General features: G+C 36.5%; 1 protein-coding gene across 1 annotated transcript; it reads left to right on the top strand.

The window, feature by feature from the left end:
* Nucleotides 1-254: 254 nt before the first annotated feature.
* On the top strand, nucleotides 255-3,676 carry LOC137821889 (putative LRR receptor-like serine/threonine-protein kinase At2g24230). Its single transcript, XM_068626683.2, has one exon. The coding sequence runs from the start codon at nucleotides 969-971 to the stop codon at nucleotides 3,537-3,539; it is 2,571 nt and encodes an 856-aa protein (XP_068482784.1). The 5' UTR covers nucleotides 255-968; the 3' UTR covers nucleotides 3,540-3,676.
* The last annotated feature ends 13,033 nt before the right edge of the window (nucleotides 3,677-16,709 follow it).

The following is a 16,709-nucleotide window of genomic DNA, read 5'->3' as shown; positions in this document are numbered from 1 at the left end:
TAGTAAAATCAATTTCCAATGAGTCTTTGATATATTATTAATATTTGAGTCATTTGGATATTCTTTTCTACTTACCAGATTTCATAATTTTTCTTGTTTCCCTCTAGGCATGATAGGAATGGATGATCCTGCCCTTACGAAGAAGGACCTGCTTTATTTTCTTCTTACTTTGAACCATAATGGCGAAATAACATATCAATGGACCCAAAAAAAGGTGATAAATACTCAATGAAGAATCATTGAATTCCCACCAACAATTTCTTGATACATTCACCAACCGCATCCACAAAGCAATTCTCATTCAATTCCCTCTCATTTATGATCCGACCAGAACCCCACCTTGCTCTTTACTTTTCCTTACTCATTCATATTGTTCTGCATGTTGCACCGTCTCTTCCTCGCTCATTCACTGTGTGAAAAAGGGTAAAAATAAAATAAATTTTTGTTTCTTAAAGATCTAGCTTACCCTATGCTCTGCTACAGAAGTAAAGTACCTTAGCTTTGAGCTTAAGACAAAGACAATAATAACTTGTTTCTTGCATTGCATGGTTTGTGTCTTTCTTTTGTCCTTCAGGGATCTACAAAGAAGGTCAAAGAAGGTCTCTCAGATGTTTTTTTCGTAGAAGTCCATAACCTTTGTGTAATGTTACATCAGAGCTACTTAATTTTTCTTTAAAAACATCGTGGTACTAGTAGTTGTAACCCCGTTGTCATTTAGTCCTTCTGCAGCAAAAGCGTAAAGCATAATTTTTTTTCAGTATTTTCCTTCGGAGACAGTACCATTACAGATAGTGTATGGAGATATGGAGTGTAGAAAAGCACTTGAGACTTTTCCATGGACTCGCACCAATCTATGCTTATTCTGGTGTTGAAGTTCTGAGAGGGGCATTTTCCAAGTTGGTGGAGGCTTTGCCGTGAGTGGCTAACTATTTTGCATCATTTCTCAGTGACCGACTTCACTCCTGTATATGATGGGTTTGGGAGTGTTGGGTTCTGTTCTAGTTCTGACACTCTTCTTCAAGCACTTAGCATCCCAGCAACCAAACACTGATGATTTCCTTGTGTCTGAGTTTTTGAAGAAGATGGGCTTAGCATCCTCCCAGGTCTACAACTTTTCTGCTTCTGTTTGTTCATGGCAAGGGGTTTCATGTGATGCCAAGAGAGAACATGTTATTGGGTTAGTCTTTTCTGGCATGGACCTTTCTGGTCCTGTTCCAGACACCACCATAGGCAAGCTCACCAAGCTTCGATCTTTGGACCTTAGCCACAACAAAATCACCGACTTGCCTTCTGATTTCTGGAGTTTTAGCATGCTCAAGAACCTTAACCTCTCCGGCAATCAGATTTCTGGTTCATTGACTAACAACATAGGAAACTTTGGTTTGCTAGAAGTATTGGACTTGTCCAGCAACAATTTCTCTGGGGAAATTCCTGAAGCTATTAGTTCCCTCGTGAGTCTGAAAGTCATCAAACTTGACCACAACCGGTTTGAGCAAAGAATACCTTCTGGGATTCTTGAGTGTCGTTCTCTTGTTTCAATTGATCTTTCTTCAAATCGGTTAAGTGGGACAGTTCCGGATGAGTTTGGTGCTGCTTTTCCTAATCTCATTACCTTGAACCTTGCTGGGAATAGTATTAATGGCAGTGATTCTGATATTTCTGGGTTGAAGTCCATTGTGAGTCTCAACATATCTGGAAATTCCTTTCAGGGTTCTGTGATGAAGTTATTTCAGGGAAGGCTTGAGGTCATGGATCTTAGAAGAAACCATTTTGAAGGTCGCATTTCTCAGGTACATTCCATCTCTAGTTACAATTGGTCTCATTTAGTTTATCTTGACTTGTCAGAGAATCAGCTAGATGGGGAGATTTCCCAAAATTTTATTGAATCCAAGAATCTGAAGCACCTTAATCTTGCCCACAATAGATTTAGCAGACAGAAATTCCCCAAGATTGAAAAGCTATCTGGATTGGAATACCTGAACTTGTCCAAAACTAGTCTCATTGGTTACATTCCTGCTGAAATCTCACAACTTCGTAATTTGAGTGCACTTGATGTTTCTATGAACCATCTTACAGGAAAAATTCCTTTACTGAACAATACAAACCTTCAAGTTCTTGACCTTTCAAACAACAATCTGAGCGGAGATGTCCCATCATCGGTCATAGAGAAACTTCCTTTAATGGAAAAATACAACTTCTCTTATAACAACTTATCCTTCTGTGCTTTGGAAACCAAATCAGCTATCATCCAAAGAGCATTTTATGGATCAGTGAACAGTTGCCCTATTGCTGTAAAGCCAAGTCTTCCAAAAAAAAGAGCCACTGAAAACAAGGGAATGAAGCTAGCTCTAGCATTGACCTTCTCAATGATCTGCTTGATTGCTGGGCTTATGCTTCTAGCTTTTGGTTGCCTTAAGAAAACAAAACCATGGCCTGTTAAACAAACTTCATACAAAGAAGAACATAACATATCAGGTCCCTTTTCATTCCACACAGATTCAACCACTTGGGTGGCTGATGTTAAACAAGCAACATCCGTCCCAGTGGTAATCTTTGACAAGCCACTGTTAAATATCACATTTGCAGACCTCTTGGCTGCAACTTCAAATTTTGATAGGGGTACCCTTTTGGCTGAAGGGAAATTTGGGCCTGTTTATAGAGGATTTCTACCAGGTGGTATTCATGTAGCAGTTAAAGTACTGGTGGTTGGATCCACTCTTACAGATAAAGAAGCTGCAAGAGAACTTGAGTATCTTGGAAGAATAAAGCATCCCAATCTTGTTCCTCTAACCGGATACTGTGTAGCTGGGGATCAGCGGATTGCTATATATGACTACATGGAGAATGGAAACTTACAAAATTTGCTTTATGACTTGCCACTTGGTGTTGTTCTTCAAAGTACAGATGATTGGAGCACAGATACATGGGAAGAAGATGGCAGTGATGGGATCCAAAATGCTGGATCAGAAGGAGGCCTCACAACTTGGAGATTTCGCCATAAAATTGCACTCGGCACTGCAAGAGCATTGGCATTTCTGCATCATGGATGCTCCCCACCAATCATTCACAGAGATCTTAAAGCTAGCAGTGTATATTTGGACTATAACTTGGAGCCAAGACTTTCAGATTTTGGGTTGGCTAAGATTTTTGGGAGTGGCTTGGATGAGGAGATTGGACTTTGTTCACCTGGTTATGTTCCACCAGAGTTTTCTCAACCAGAATTCTACACCTCAACTCCAAAATCAGATGTGTACTGTTTTGGGGTTGTTCTCTTTGAGCTACTATCTGGGAAGAAGCCTGTTGGAGATGATTATCCTGATGTGAAAGAAGCAACTTTGGTTAGTTGGGTGAGAGGGTTAGTGAGAGAGAACAAAGCTTCAAGAGCCATTGATCCAAAAATTCATTACACTGGAGCAGAAGAGCAAATGGAGGAGGCCCTTAAGATTGGTTATCTCTGCACTGCTGAACTTCCTTCCAAGCGACCAAGCATGCAGCAGATAGTTGGACTTCTTAAAGATATTGAACCTTCTCCTCATTAGCATCAAAATAAACAAATGTTGTGGTTTCTTTTCATTTTATCACTTCCACTTTTTCTACTTCAGGAGAGTGTCCCTTGAAACCATGAAGTAAATGTAAAATCACTTCAAATATTATAACTGTTTTCATGTTTTGCAGCCTTTAGATATTAGGTCTATAATGGTATCTTAGTAAATAGAGAAGTTAAATCTCTATTTATTTAGAATCCTGACATGCTCATGACTCAACATTGAATTGTTCTAGATTACAACTGTTGAATTGTTCTAGATTATAACTATTAAGAGTAAAAGGATGTCATTGATGTCATGTCATTGAATTATTCCAAATTACAACGGTTAAGAGTAGAAGGACATGAACTCGTATAAGAAGATGATTTCTTTTTAAAGATGGTAAACTAATGTATTTGATGATGCAGTTATCACATTAATATTTTTTTTCCATTAAAATCTCTAGAAATTAAGTTCAAGTGAATTAGTTTATTTTAATCTTATTTGGTATCAGAATCAAATTTATATGATTTAGAAACTGATCATGTTTGTTTTAAACAACATTGGATAAATTTCATCGGTTGATCACCCTCTTAATATGACACTTATGCAACGCGTTTAGTCAATTATATATTAGATTTCTTTTGTCTTCCTTTTTACAATTCCTCTTCACTGCAATTTAATATATGTTTGATACCTTCTCATTGCACTTTTGCTGCTCACCTTTTTTCTTTTTCTTATTTCTTTTAATTTGTTAGTGTGCAGTATGTGTGCATTTTATTAATTTCTGTTAAAATTTTGTTTGGTGATTTTTTTTTTGTCTAGCAATGATGATTTTCTGGATTTAAAAAAATATGCATCACTATTTCAATGGTTATGTTGATCATAATTTTAATTGAATTGAGTAATATATATAGTTATCAATGGTATTAGAAGATTTAAAAATCAAGGAGCATGAAAGATGGTGATATGTATAGACTTTTATTAAAAGTGAAGTCGATAAAAAGATCAATAAATTTATCAAGAACTTGAAATACTAAAACCCTAAAACTTGAAACAAGAGAAATGTCTCATTACCAGACTATAAAGTTAAGTCAGAATCAGTTAAGTCAAAAATAGGAGTTTCTAGCCTTAAAGGGTTGTTTTGTCAGGTCTTCTTCTTTCTCTTATATAAGGTAATGCTCTCCCTCCCCCCTCCCCCCTTCTCCTTGTATTTGGTATTGTTTTGAGCTATATTCCCAAATTGATTACAATCCCACATATACGGTCAATCTCCATAATTAACACATTCCTCTCCTCTCTTTATAAGAAATAAATGGGATCTTTTTCATTAACTCCAGAGATTGGCATTAAGACTATTTCACCACATGATCGGGCTCGGCCTATGACCTCACAACCCCCTAACCTCAGACGTAAGCTAATGAGGCTAATAAGTTCATTGTTTGATTTCACCTTTCAACTGACTTTCGACAGTGGATCGAACTTGGGCTTGACACTTTTACCTGCAATAAATATAATTTAAAACCTACAAACTAGGACGAGTGAGATCGACATTTTCTTCACTAATTGGATTGAATGTTGTCGGCATCCCACCAAGTTTAAACCTGTATTAGGCTTTTCTGATTTGGACCGAATGTTGTTGGCATTTCTGTTAATGTGAGTAGTGGGCCATGAGAGAGAGAGAAGAAAACTAAAGAATTATTATTGAAAAATATCTCAGTTAGGTACAAAGCCACTATAAAGGTATATATATACAGAGCCCATGCAAATAACTGATAACTGTAAAGGAGGATGTTACAACAGAATCCCTAACACCCCCCATAAACTCATGGTGGCTTATTAGTCACAGTGAGTTTAGTTCTGAGTTGGGGAAACCGAGAGCCAGAGATGGGTTTTGTAAAGGGATCTACAACTTGATAGCGAGCAGGGATGTGGAGGAGTTTATCATGTTGTTGTTGGATATGGTCTCTGACAAAATTCAAATCAAGTTCAAAGTGTTTTGATTTGGAGTGCATAATAGGATTAACACTATGGAGAATTGCACCAAGGTTGTTAGAGTAAATCTGCGGAGTAGAAGTGGGAATGTGTAACTCACAAAGAAGGGATTGAAGCCAAAGAATTTTAGTCATAACAGCAGCTATGGCACGATACTCAGCCTCCGTGCTGCTACGGGACACAGTTTTTTGCTTGTGAGTGGACCATGAAACGAGATTTGAACCAAGGTAGACACAATAGCTGGTTATGGATTTTCGGTCATCGGCATCAGCAACCCAATCAATGTTTGAGAAAGCTAGAATAGACGAGGAGGAATGATGATGAAGCGTGATGCCATGATCAAGGGTACCCGCAAGATAGCGAAGGATGCGTTTGACAGCTTGCTAGTGATGAACATGAGGGTCATGCATGAACTGAGCAACTTTGTTGAAAGAGTATGATAACTCTAGTCGAGTGACAAGAAGATACTGCAACGCACCCACAACGGATATGTACAACATAGGATCAGAGAAGACTTCAGATGAGGAAGATGATTGTTGAAGACGAAGAGAGGAAATCATAAGAGTGGGTTGCGGGTTGGAAGTTAGCATGTTGGTTTTGCGTAGAATGTCACGAATATACTGAGTCTAAGAGAGACGTATTTCGCCACTTGGGGTGCGAGAGACTTGAATCCCAAGGAAATGATGAATAGGACCCAAGTCTTTTAGAGCAAAGAAGGAGTTGAGATGGGTGATGAGATCGGTGATTGTTGTCTCAAAGGATCCTGTGATGAGAATATCATCAACATACACGAGTATAAAAATAGTATATGAGGAGGCAAACTTAACAAAGAGCGAGGTATCACTTTTAGTGGAATGAAAACCAAGTTGCTGTAAGGTAGTACTTAGCTTTAGAAACCAAGATCGAGGTGCTTACTTCAGGTCATAGATGGCTTTATGAAGATGGCATACAAGGTGGGGATCGGTGGAGGTGAAACTAGGAGGTTGTTGCGTGTAGACACGCTCTGTGAGATCTCCATCAAGAAAGACATCGTTGATGTCGATTTGTCGGATAGGCCAATGAGAGGCAACAACATGAGCAAGAACAAGACGAACGGTAGTGTGACGAACAACTGGACTGAAGGTCTCAGCATAGTCAACACCTCCAGTTTGATGGAAACCTTTTGCCACCAACCGTGCCTTGCATCGTTGGAGAGAATCATATGCATTAAGTTTTGTTTTGTAAACCCATTTGCAACCAACAAAGGGTGCGCCTAGGGGAAGAGAGGTTAAAGTCAAAGTGTTATTTGAGAGTAGGGCATTGTATTCTTCATACATAGTAGTGAACCAAATGGGAGAGGCAATAGCATATTTGACCGAGGTAGGAGGAGAGGGGATAAAAGGTAGAGAAGTATGATAAAATTTTTGTTTAAAAATGCCAAGTTTGGCACGGGTGACCATAGGTTGAGTATTAGCAGTAGAAATAGGGGGTGGGGAGGGGAGAATATGTGAAGCAGAGTGATTATGGGGTGAAGGAGAGGGAGAGAGAGAGTCATTGTTTATTACTAATGATGGAGAAGACATAGGGCACGGTTGCATAACAGTTATAGAGGGAAGAGGTTCAGAAGAAACCTGAGAAGAAGCAGAGTCAATTTCAAACCTGTTGGTGAGATCATTGTAGGAGAACACAGATTCGTTGAATATCACATGCCGCGAGATGATGGTTTTGCCTTCAAGAGTAAGACAAATATAACATGCATGTTGAATACTATATCCCAAAATCAAACAGCAGGAAGAACGAAAAGCAAATTTACGTTTATTATAGGGTCTTAGGCTAGGATAACAAGCACAACCAAAAAGTTTAAATTTGTTATAATTTGGTTGTCGTTGAAACAAAAGATGATAAGGATTATTACCATTTAACACTTCTGTGTGGAGAACATTTATAATGTGAGCGAAGGCAATGAAAGCTTCAGCCCAGAAACGAAGAGGGAGAGACACAATAACAAGCAATGTGAGCCCCATATCAACAATGTGGCGATGCTTGCGCTCAACAGAACCATTTTGCTCATGAGTGTAAGGACAAATGAGACGATGGTGTATACCATGTTGATGGAGAAAAGGAGTTAGAGATAGGTATTCACGCACATTATCAGTTTGCAGAGCACAAATTTTATGACCTGTTTGATTTTCTACCAGTGTTTTAAAAGTTTTAAAAATATTGATTACTTGAGATTTTTTATGCATGACATAGATCCAAGTGAATTTAGTGTAGACATCTAAAAAGAAAACGTAATAACACGCACCATTGGAAGCCATGACAGGAGAGGGTCCCCATACATCAATATAAATCAATTCAAGAGGTTTAGTGTAAGTATTTAAAGACTGATGACATTTCCCACAAACACAGACAAAGCAAAAATGAACATCCTTGCAAGCACGAAGATTACATTGAGAAAGAATTTGTTTAAAAACTTTAAAACTGCAGTGGCCAAAACATTCATGCCAAGTGTTTACAATGATTTTGTCAGCAGTAAAGGATATTGTATTTACAAAACAGTTAGGAATAGATTTTAATGCATGAAACATATACAATTCATCCTTAAGAATGCCTTAAAGAAAAACTCTTTTCGTGATCTGATGAACAACATAGCATGCATTGGAATGAAACTCAAAAATGACGTTATTATCATGACAGAATTTCGAAACACTAATAAGGTTCTTAGTGATTTCAAGAACATGAAGAAGGTTAGTTAAAACAAGATCATAATTGGAAGTAGAAGAACGAAGATTATTGAGCCAATTCAAACTTGTTCCATTACTCATTTTCACGGTGTCAGTGCCATCATATGGGTTCTTCATAGTGTAGGTAGAGGAGTTGTTGGTAATATGATGTGTGGCACCGCTGTCTGGGTACCACAGAGGATCTTCTACAGAATAAGGAACACCCCCAGCAGAGAAGAAGCATGGGACTCATTGTCTTGTAAAGACAAATGAGTGAAATTGGCGTGAGCCTGATTGGAAGGATGTGGATCGTACCGTTGCCAACAGTGCTCCGCGGAATGCCCAAGTTTCTTGCATATTTGACAAGTGGGGTGTGAGGATGTTGAAATAGAGTGCCAAGAGTCTACAGGTGGAGGTTGAAAACTAAAGGAGCGAGCCCCATGCAAGGAACTAGAACGAGAGGAGCCACGGTGGCCACGATAATTGGAAAACTTGGTCTTAGATTTGGCAGTTCTGGAATTTACTGGATTCCAAGAGGCAACAACAGCCATAATAGGAGATGTTAGAGGATCAAGAAGACGATGTTTGTCGAGTCTTTCTTCTTGTGCTAACAAAAGAGCCTTTATTTCATTGACAGTGTATGGTTCAAATCTGGACATTATAGAAGCCACGAAAGGGTCATAGTCCTAAAAAAGGCCATCAAGAATAACCTGCACGTGATCTTCAATCGTGACCAGAGCACCAATGGTTGCTAGTGAAACAACAATTTTCTTTATTTATAAAAGATAAGAACTTACAGTCCGGTTATTCTTGGAAATCTTGAGGCGTAACTTGTATTTCTTAATCTGGGCACGAGTGTTGGAGGCAAAATACGTATTTAGGGTAAACCAAATTTGAGATGATGATTTATTATTGATGGACCCATTCTTTAGTAAAATTAGTTTTAATTTAATAACTGCTATTTTTTCTCTGTTTAGTTAATAAAGAGACCTATTATTCAGGTCCTGATAATTCTGTTAGTTAGACTTCTAGTGAGTGAAAAACCTAACGTCTCCTTTCATTTGTAAAGGCTATTTAAGCCAAGTCTCTCCTTGAATAAAATATGAAGTGATTTCATCTCCCAGCAAATATTGAGTCTGTATTTTAGTGTGTGAACACAAGTTTTTACAATTGGTATCAGAGCCTCACCAAGAGGCCTGATCCAGGGAGTGAGAAAAATGTCGAATGAAGGACAAAACTTGTTGAGTATTCCTAAGTTTGATGGTGATTACGATCACTGGAGTATGCTGACGGAGAATTTACTTCGTTCCAAGGAGTGGTGGCATCTCATTAATCCAGAATACATCGAGTTGGGCGCAAATGCAGTGGAGAGTGATGCGGAGAAGAAGGCAAGAGCAGATCTAAAACTAAAAGATCTGAAAGTCAAAAATTATCTAAAACTAAGAGCATTCTGAAGACAATCCCGCAGAAAGACACATCTGCACAACTTTGGGAATCAATGAAAAGGAAATATCAAGGAAGTAAGAGGGTACAAAGAGCCCAATTGCAAGCTCTCAGAAGAGAATTTGAAATCCTGGAAATGAAAGAAGGAGAAACCATTATCGAATATTTCTCCAGAGTCATGACGGTGGCAAACAACATGCGCAACAATGGAAAGGCAATACAAGACACTCAAATTGTGGAGAAAATTCTGCAAACTCTCACCGAGAGGTTCAATTACATAGTTGTCTGATAAGTGTCTAATTTCAGTGAATTATCAAGTACAATAATCGCTAAATATAGAACAAAACAATTAAAAGTGTATTGAAAGTGGTTGTGTTGGCAATGATCAATAAGAAAACAGACAAAGAATTAGTTGTTTCAATTGGAAAAATAGGGATTAGGTTTCATCTCTCTCACTCTCATGTATTTTGATTAGCATGTCAATATTAAGTTCTTTGATTGAAATTGATGCCCGTATAAAAATCATCTATATCGATTCCTCGCATATAAAATCCTTAAGAATGTCCCCTAACTATCGATCCCTCGCATAATTATAAGAACAACTTAGAACGAAGCTCAGACGTTTAATAGCAATTAACATTTGAAGTCTATTCCTAGCACTCAAATATGTTAAGTATTGTTGTTTAGGTCTGAACCCTAAAAATACCTCCCGGTCAGATTTAAGATTCTCAATTTCTCACGGAAAATTAAAAGTAAAACAACAATACCAATAATCAATCAAGAACTGAATATTAATATATAAAATATCACCTCAATACATAAGAGTTTGAGCAGATTACTCCCAATCCCAAAGGGTAGAATTAGTCACGCATACTTCTATCACCTTCCATTCTCCCAATTGGGCTACAATTCACTCTATGGTGTTTTCCTCTCAATCTCGCACACTAAGGTTGAGCCTCTAGCCCTCTATTTATCCTAGTTTTCTAGGGTTAGGTTGTTTATTGTGTCGCGCTAATGGGCTAAATGATAAAACATAAAAAAGGCCTAATCTTTCTTTGCATCTTTTTCCATTCTAGGACCTTCTATCTTTATCTTTTTAGCTCAAATCATTCATCTTTAATCCAAATCTTCAATCTTCCTTAGAAATCTGCAATTAACACCAAATTTGGGAATAAAATACTCTTATTCAAATAAAGATCATAAAAAATGTAAAAAGGTATAAATTCATAAATTAGAGATTATTTTATATGTAAATTAGCAATAAATCCTCATAAGTGTCTATATTTTAATATGAAATATTACTGAAATTAGACACTTATCATTGTCTCGATAGAGGAATCAAATGACATAAACTGCCTCTCAGTCGATGAACTTCAAAGTTCAATCATTGTCCATGAACAAAAGTTCCGAAGAAGGATCAATGAAGAAGAGAAGGTGCTTAAAGTGACTCAAGAGGAGAGAAGCGGAAGAGGAAGAGGCAGAAACATGTTTGGAAGATATCGAGGACGGGGTCGAGGGAGACCATCATCAGCTTACAAAGCAGCAATAGAGTGCTTCAAGTGTCACAAAAAGGGACACTTCCATTACGAATGTCCAGACTGGGAAAGAAGTGCCAACTTTGCTGAATTAGAGCATGAAGATGAGATGTTACTCATGGCATACGTTGAAGAAAAGAAAGCAACAAGAGAAGAAATATGGTTCTTGGACTCTGGATGTAGCAATCACATGAGTGGAAATAAGGAGTGGTTTACAGACTTGAATGAGGACTTCAAGCAAACAGTGAAATTGGGAAATGACAGTCGTATTGCAGTGATGGGAATAGGAAGTGTGCGGTTATGTGTAAATGACATTGTTCAGGTACCAATGTTTATTATATTCCTGAACTAAAGAATAATTTGTTAAGTATTGGGCAGTTACAAGAAAAGGGGCTCACTGTATTGATTCAGAATGGCACCTACAAGGTGTTTCATCCTAGTAGAGGACTAATCATGCATTCAGATAGGAGTGGAAATAAAATGTTCTATCTCTTGGCGAAGATGGTGTCAAATCTACCTAAATGTATGCAAGTTGAAGCTGATGATGAATCACGACTATGGCATTCACGGTTTGGACATCTCAACTACAAGGGACTCAGAACTCTTGCATATCGAGGAATGGTTGAAGGGCTGCCTACTGTGAAAACTCCACAGAAGTTGTGCACACATTGTCTCGTCGGGAAGCAGCACCGAGATCCCATTCCTAAAAGAAATCTCTGGAGAGCAACACACAAATTGCAGCTTGTTCACTCAGATATTTGTGGTCCTATTAGCCCAATTTCCAACAGCAATAAGAGGTATATCCTAAGTTTTATTGATGACTTTACACGTAAAACTTGGATATATTTTTTGAATTAGAAATTAGAAGCATTGGAGGTTTTTAAAGAATTCAAAACATGGGCTGAAAAAGAGGTTGGAACAAGCATCAAGTGTTTGAGAACGGATAGAGGAGTCGAGTATAACTCAAAGGAGTTTACAGACTTTTGCAGCACTCATGGGATCACTCGACAACTAACGGCAGCATACACTTCCCAACAAAATGGTGTCGCTGAGAGGAAGAACTGGACGATCATGAATATGGTGCGCTCCATGTTGTCTGAGAAACAAATGCCAAAGGAATTCTTGGCTGAAGCAGCAAATTGGTCGATTCACATTCTTAATAGATGTCCAACAACAACTCTTGAAAACATGACTCCACAAGAAGCATGGACTGGCTGCAAACCAAGAGTGGATCACTTCCGAGTATTTGAATGTCTTGCTCATGTACATGTTCCAGATCAGAAAAGAATAAAGCTAGATGACAAAAGTAAAGCACACATTTTTCTTGGTGTGAGCAAGAAGTCCAAAGCATACAAACTCTTTGATCCTATTACCAAGAAAATAACAATCAGCAAAGATGTAAAATTTGAAGAAAATGCATGCTGGAAGTGGGAACAAAGCAAAGGAGAAGTGCAATCAGATGTACTGGACTGGGAAGATAAAAATTTAGATGCTAACAAAGAGTTAGATTTAGAAGAAGACTCTGATTCTAACAATACAAGTAACACAATCTCGCAAACAGGAGGAAACTCCTCCACAACCTCATCAGGTGGAAGCGAACCAAACTCACCTAAAGGAAGATGTCGAAGAGCTCCTGCATGGATGTCAAAATACACAACCGGAGAAGGACTTTCAGAGGAGGAGGAAGAAGCAATGATGATGATAACAGAAGAAGATCCAGTCAAATACAATGAAGCTATGACAGAAAAAAAAATGGAGAGATGCGATGGCTAAAGAAATTGATTCAATAGAGAAAAATGGCACGTGGAGACTCACAACCTTGCCGAGCGGAGTCAAGGCTATTGGAGTTAAATGGGTTTTTAAAACCAAGCGTAACGAGCATGGTAATATAGAGAAGCACAAAGCTAGGTTGGTGGCCAAAGGATATGCGCAACAATATGGGATTGACTACATAGAGGTGTTTGCTCCGGTGTCTCGTCTTGATACAATAAGACTTATCCTGGCAATTGCAGCTCAAAACAAGTGGGAAGTATACTAGTTAGATGTCAAGAGTGCATTCCTTCAAGGAGAACTTAAGGAATAGGTGTATGTACAACAACCTATTGGCTTTGAGAAGAAGGGAGAAGAAGAAAAGGTATATAAGCTAAATAAAGCTCTATACGGACTGAAACAGGCTCCGCGAGCATGGTACAGTCGCATAGAATCCTACTTCATTTGAGAGTGTTTCGAAAGGTGTGATTCTAAACATACGCTCTTTACAAAAGAAAAGAAGGGAGGTAAAATCCTAATTCTCAATCTTTATGTTGATGATTTGATTTATACTGGGAATAACAAAAGTATTTGTGAGGAATTTAAGATGTCAATGATGCATGAATTTGACATGTCTGATTCAGGAAAGATGAGTTATTTTCTTGGCATGGAAATTATACAGAATTTGAAGGGAATATTTATGTGTCAAAGAAAGTATGCAAGGGAAGTGCTAGCAAGGTTTGGCATGTCTGATAGCAAACCAGTTGGAAATCCTATTGTGCCAGGCACAAGGCTTTCCAAGGATGAGAAGGGAACCAAGATCGACTCAACCATGTTCAAGCAAGTTGTTGAAAGCTTGATGTACTTGACAGCAATAAGACCAGACATTATGTTTGGAGTGAGTTTGATTAGCAGATATGTCATCTCCAACTGAGGAACATTGGTGTGCAGCAAAAAGGATATTAAGATACATCAATGGCACAATTGAAATGGGAACTCTTTACAACGGAGAAAGCATCACAAAATTGGTGGCATACACGGACAACGACTTTGCAGGAGATCTTAATGATAGGAAAAGTACTTCTGGTTCTGTATTTCTTCTTGCAGGAGGTGCAGTTTCTTGGGCATCAAAGAAGCAACCTGTGGTTACATTATCTACCACTGAAGCTGGGTATATTGCCGCGACTTCTTGCGCATGTCAATACATTTGGTTTACGAGGTTACTCGAAAAACTTGGGCATAAAGGAGAAGAAGGCAACATAATGTACTGTGATAACAGTTCAACAATACAATTGTCAAAGCACTTTGTGTTCCATGGCAAGAGTAAACACATAAATGTGAAGTTTCATTTCTTGAGGGACTTGGTGAATGAAGGAACTGTGAAGTTGAAGTACTGTAATACCCAAAATCAAATTGCAGATATTATGACAAAACCATTGAAGAAAGAACAATTTATCAAGCTACGAGAGATACTGGGACTAATGTCTACAATAGAAGTAAGCTGATTTACTTACAGTATTCAGCTTAAAGGAGGGATTGATGGACTTATTCTTGATGGACCCATTCTTTAGTAAAATTAGTTTTAATTTAATAACTGCTATTTTTTCTCTGTTTAGTTAATAAAGAGACCTATTATTCAGGTCCTGATAATTCTGTTAGTTAGACTTCTAGTGAGTGAAAAACCTAACGTCTCCTTTCATTTGTAAAGGTTATTTAAGTCAAGTCTCTCCTTGAATAAAATATGAAGTGATTTCATCTCCCAGCAAATATTGAGTCTGTATTTTAGTGTGTGAACACAAGTTTTTACAAATGTGAGTAGTGGGCCACGAAAGAAAGAGAAGAAAACTAAAGAATTATTATTGAAAAATATCTTTGTTAGGTACGAAGCCACTATAAAGGTATATATATATATATATATATATATATATAGAGAGAGAGAGAGAGAGAGCCCATGCAAATAACTGATAACTGCAAGGGAAGACGTTACAACAAAATCTCTAACACGTCAGGTTTAATACGTGACGAGGACTTTTTTATTTGGACCGATCACGGTGTGTCGGCACCTTACCAGGTTCAAAATGTGATAAGGTTTTTTTGATTTGGATCGACCATTGTCGGCACCTTACCAGGTTCAATACGTGATAAGGTATTTTGATTTTGATCGACCGTTGTCGGCACCTCACCAAGTTTAATACGTGATGATGTTTTTTTATTGCATTCCTTGTTCTCAACAGCTTTATATCACAAATTGGTAAGTCATGTTTACTCAAGTTATTTTATTTTGAATTAATTATAAATGAATTAAAACATCTAACAAACATAATTATTTCTTACATCTAAATGAATAGATAAACACAAATTCAAATATTTAATTAACTGTAATCAAAACATATATTAGTCATGTTTCATGTTCTTTGTATAAGTCTCATGTCAAATCATTTAGAAACAACTAAATGAAGGTTCTCCAACAGAATGGTCATGGTAAGAGAAAAATGCTCAAAAACATAAATATTCGGTATTTTTTGTAATTGTTATTTGTTCGTATACAAGAAATTATTTTCATTCTTGAATTTCAACATCTTTAATTTAATAAACTTTCTATCAAATGAATTTTCAAAATTTATAAGATTCATTATTATTTTTTGTTGTTCAAAATATTTTTAATAATGAAACAAAATAATTCATCACTAGTGCAAAATCTTATGGGTCATTGGTCATTACTGCAACGTGCAAACCCATTATTTTAATTTTGGTATGCAAAATAAAGTGAATAAATAGTGTGTGCATTCTCACTCAAGATGACTTATAAAAATTAAAAAAAGTAAACTTTACGAAATTTGTACCTTCATCATTATTTTTCCCTCTTTCACTTACTTCTATACTCTTTCTTTAATAACAACGAAATTGTAATATAGTGTTTTTTATAACAAAATATGACATAATCTTAAAAACTTGAGAAGAAAAATGTATGGTGGAATAGGTAAGTTATATTCGTAAATAAGCAAAGCATTTATTTTTTTTATTTTTTGGGTGTAAAGATGCTATCATAAGCTCTTAATTTTGATAAAAAGAGGTTTACAGATTTTCAAACTGAAAATAGAAGGTTACCACATGAGTTGGATTTAATAAAGACAAAAACCTAACATATATATACACATCTCCAAAATTATATTTACCCAATTCTTACCAAATATACTTTAAAATAATTATTTTGTAGTCGTATAAATTCACTAATTGAAAAAATTGTGGTCATACTTCTTTTGTAACAGAATCTTACGAATTTATATGTTAAATTAAATGAATATTTTTCTAGTTTATTAATATGGCATCAAATTAAAGTTTTCATTTTTTTTTAAATTTCTTGAATTATTTAATCATAACTTAAATTGTTTCAATCAACATAATAAGTAAAATATAATGCTTATAAATTACTGGCAAAATAATATTTCATTAACTAAACTAATTCTTAATATTTTAAAATAGAATATAACATTCATGCCATATAATTGTGTATCAAATATAAGTTGGTATATTCATTATAGTAACATAATTGAATCCATGAAAATAATTTTTATTATTGACCAAAGTGATTTGAACGCTCCAAATATTTATGATTATTTTTCTTACAAAATTTAACGGGTCATCCTTAGTTGTTATCATGAAAATAGTAAAACATAAAACAAAATTTAGAAAGCGAGACAATTATTAAATACTAACATAGCTTTATTCAAATAATTTTTAATGTATAAAAAAGTATTAAT

This window comes from Phaseolus vulgaris, chromosome 9 (genome assembly GCF_051622355.1).
Source record: "Phaseolus vulgaris cultivar YP4 chromosome 9, ASM5162235v1, whole genome shotgun sequence".
NCBI lineage: Eukaryota > Viridiplantae > Streptophyta > Magnoliopsida > Fabales > Fabaceae > Phaseolus > Phaseolus vulgaris.
The sequence above is the reverse complement of the archived record's forward strand: the minus strand, read 5'-3'. Positions and strand labels throughout refer to the sequence as shown.

Bases quoted from the DNA above. Each gene is read 5' to 3' on its own strand.
- LOC137821889 (XM_068626683.2), top strand. From the start codon at position 969: ATGATGGGTTTGGGAGTGTTGGGTTCTGTTCTAGTTCTGACACTCTTC.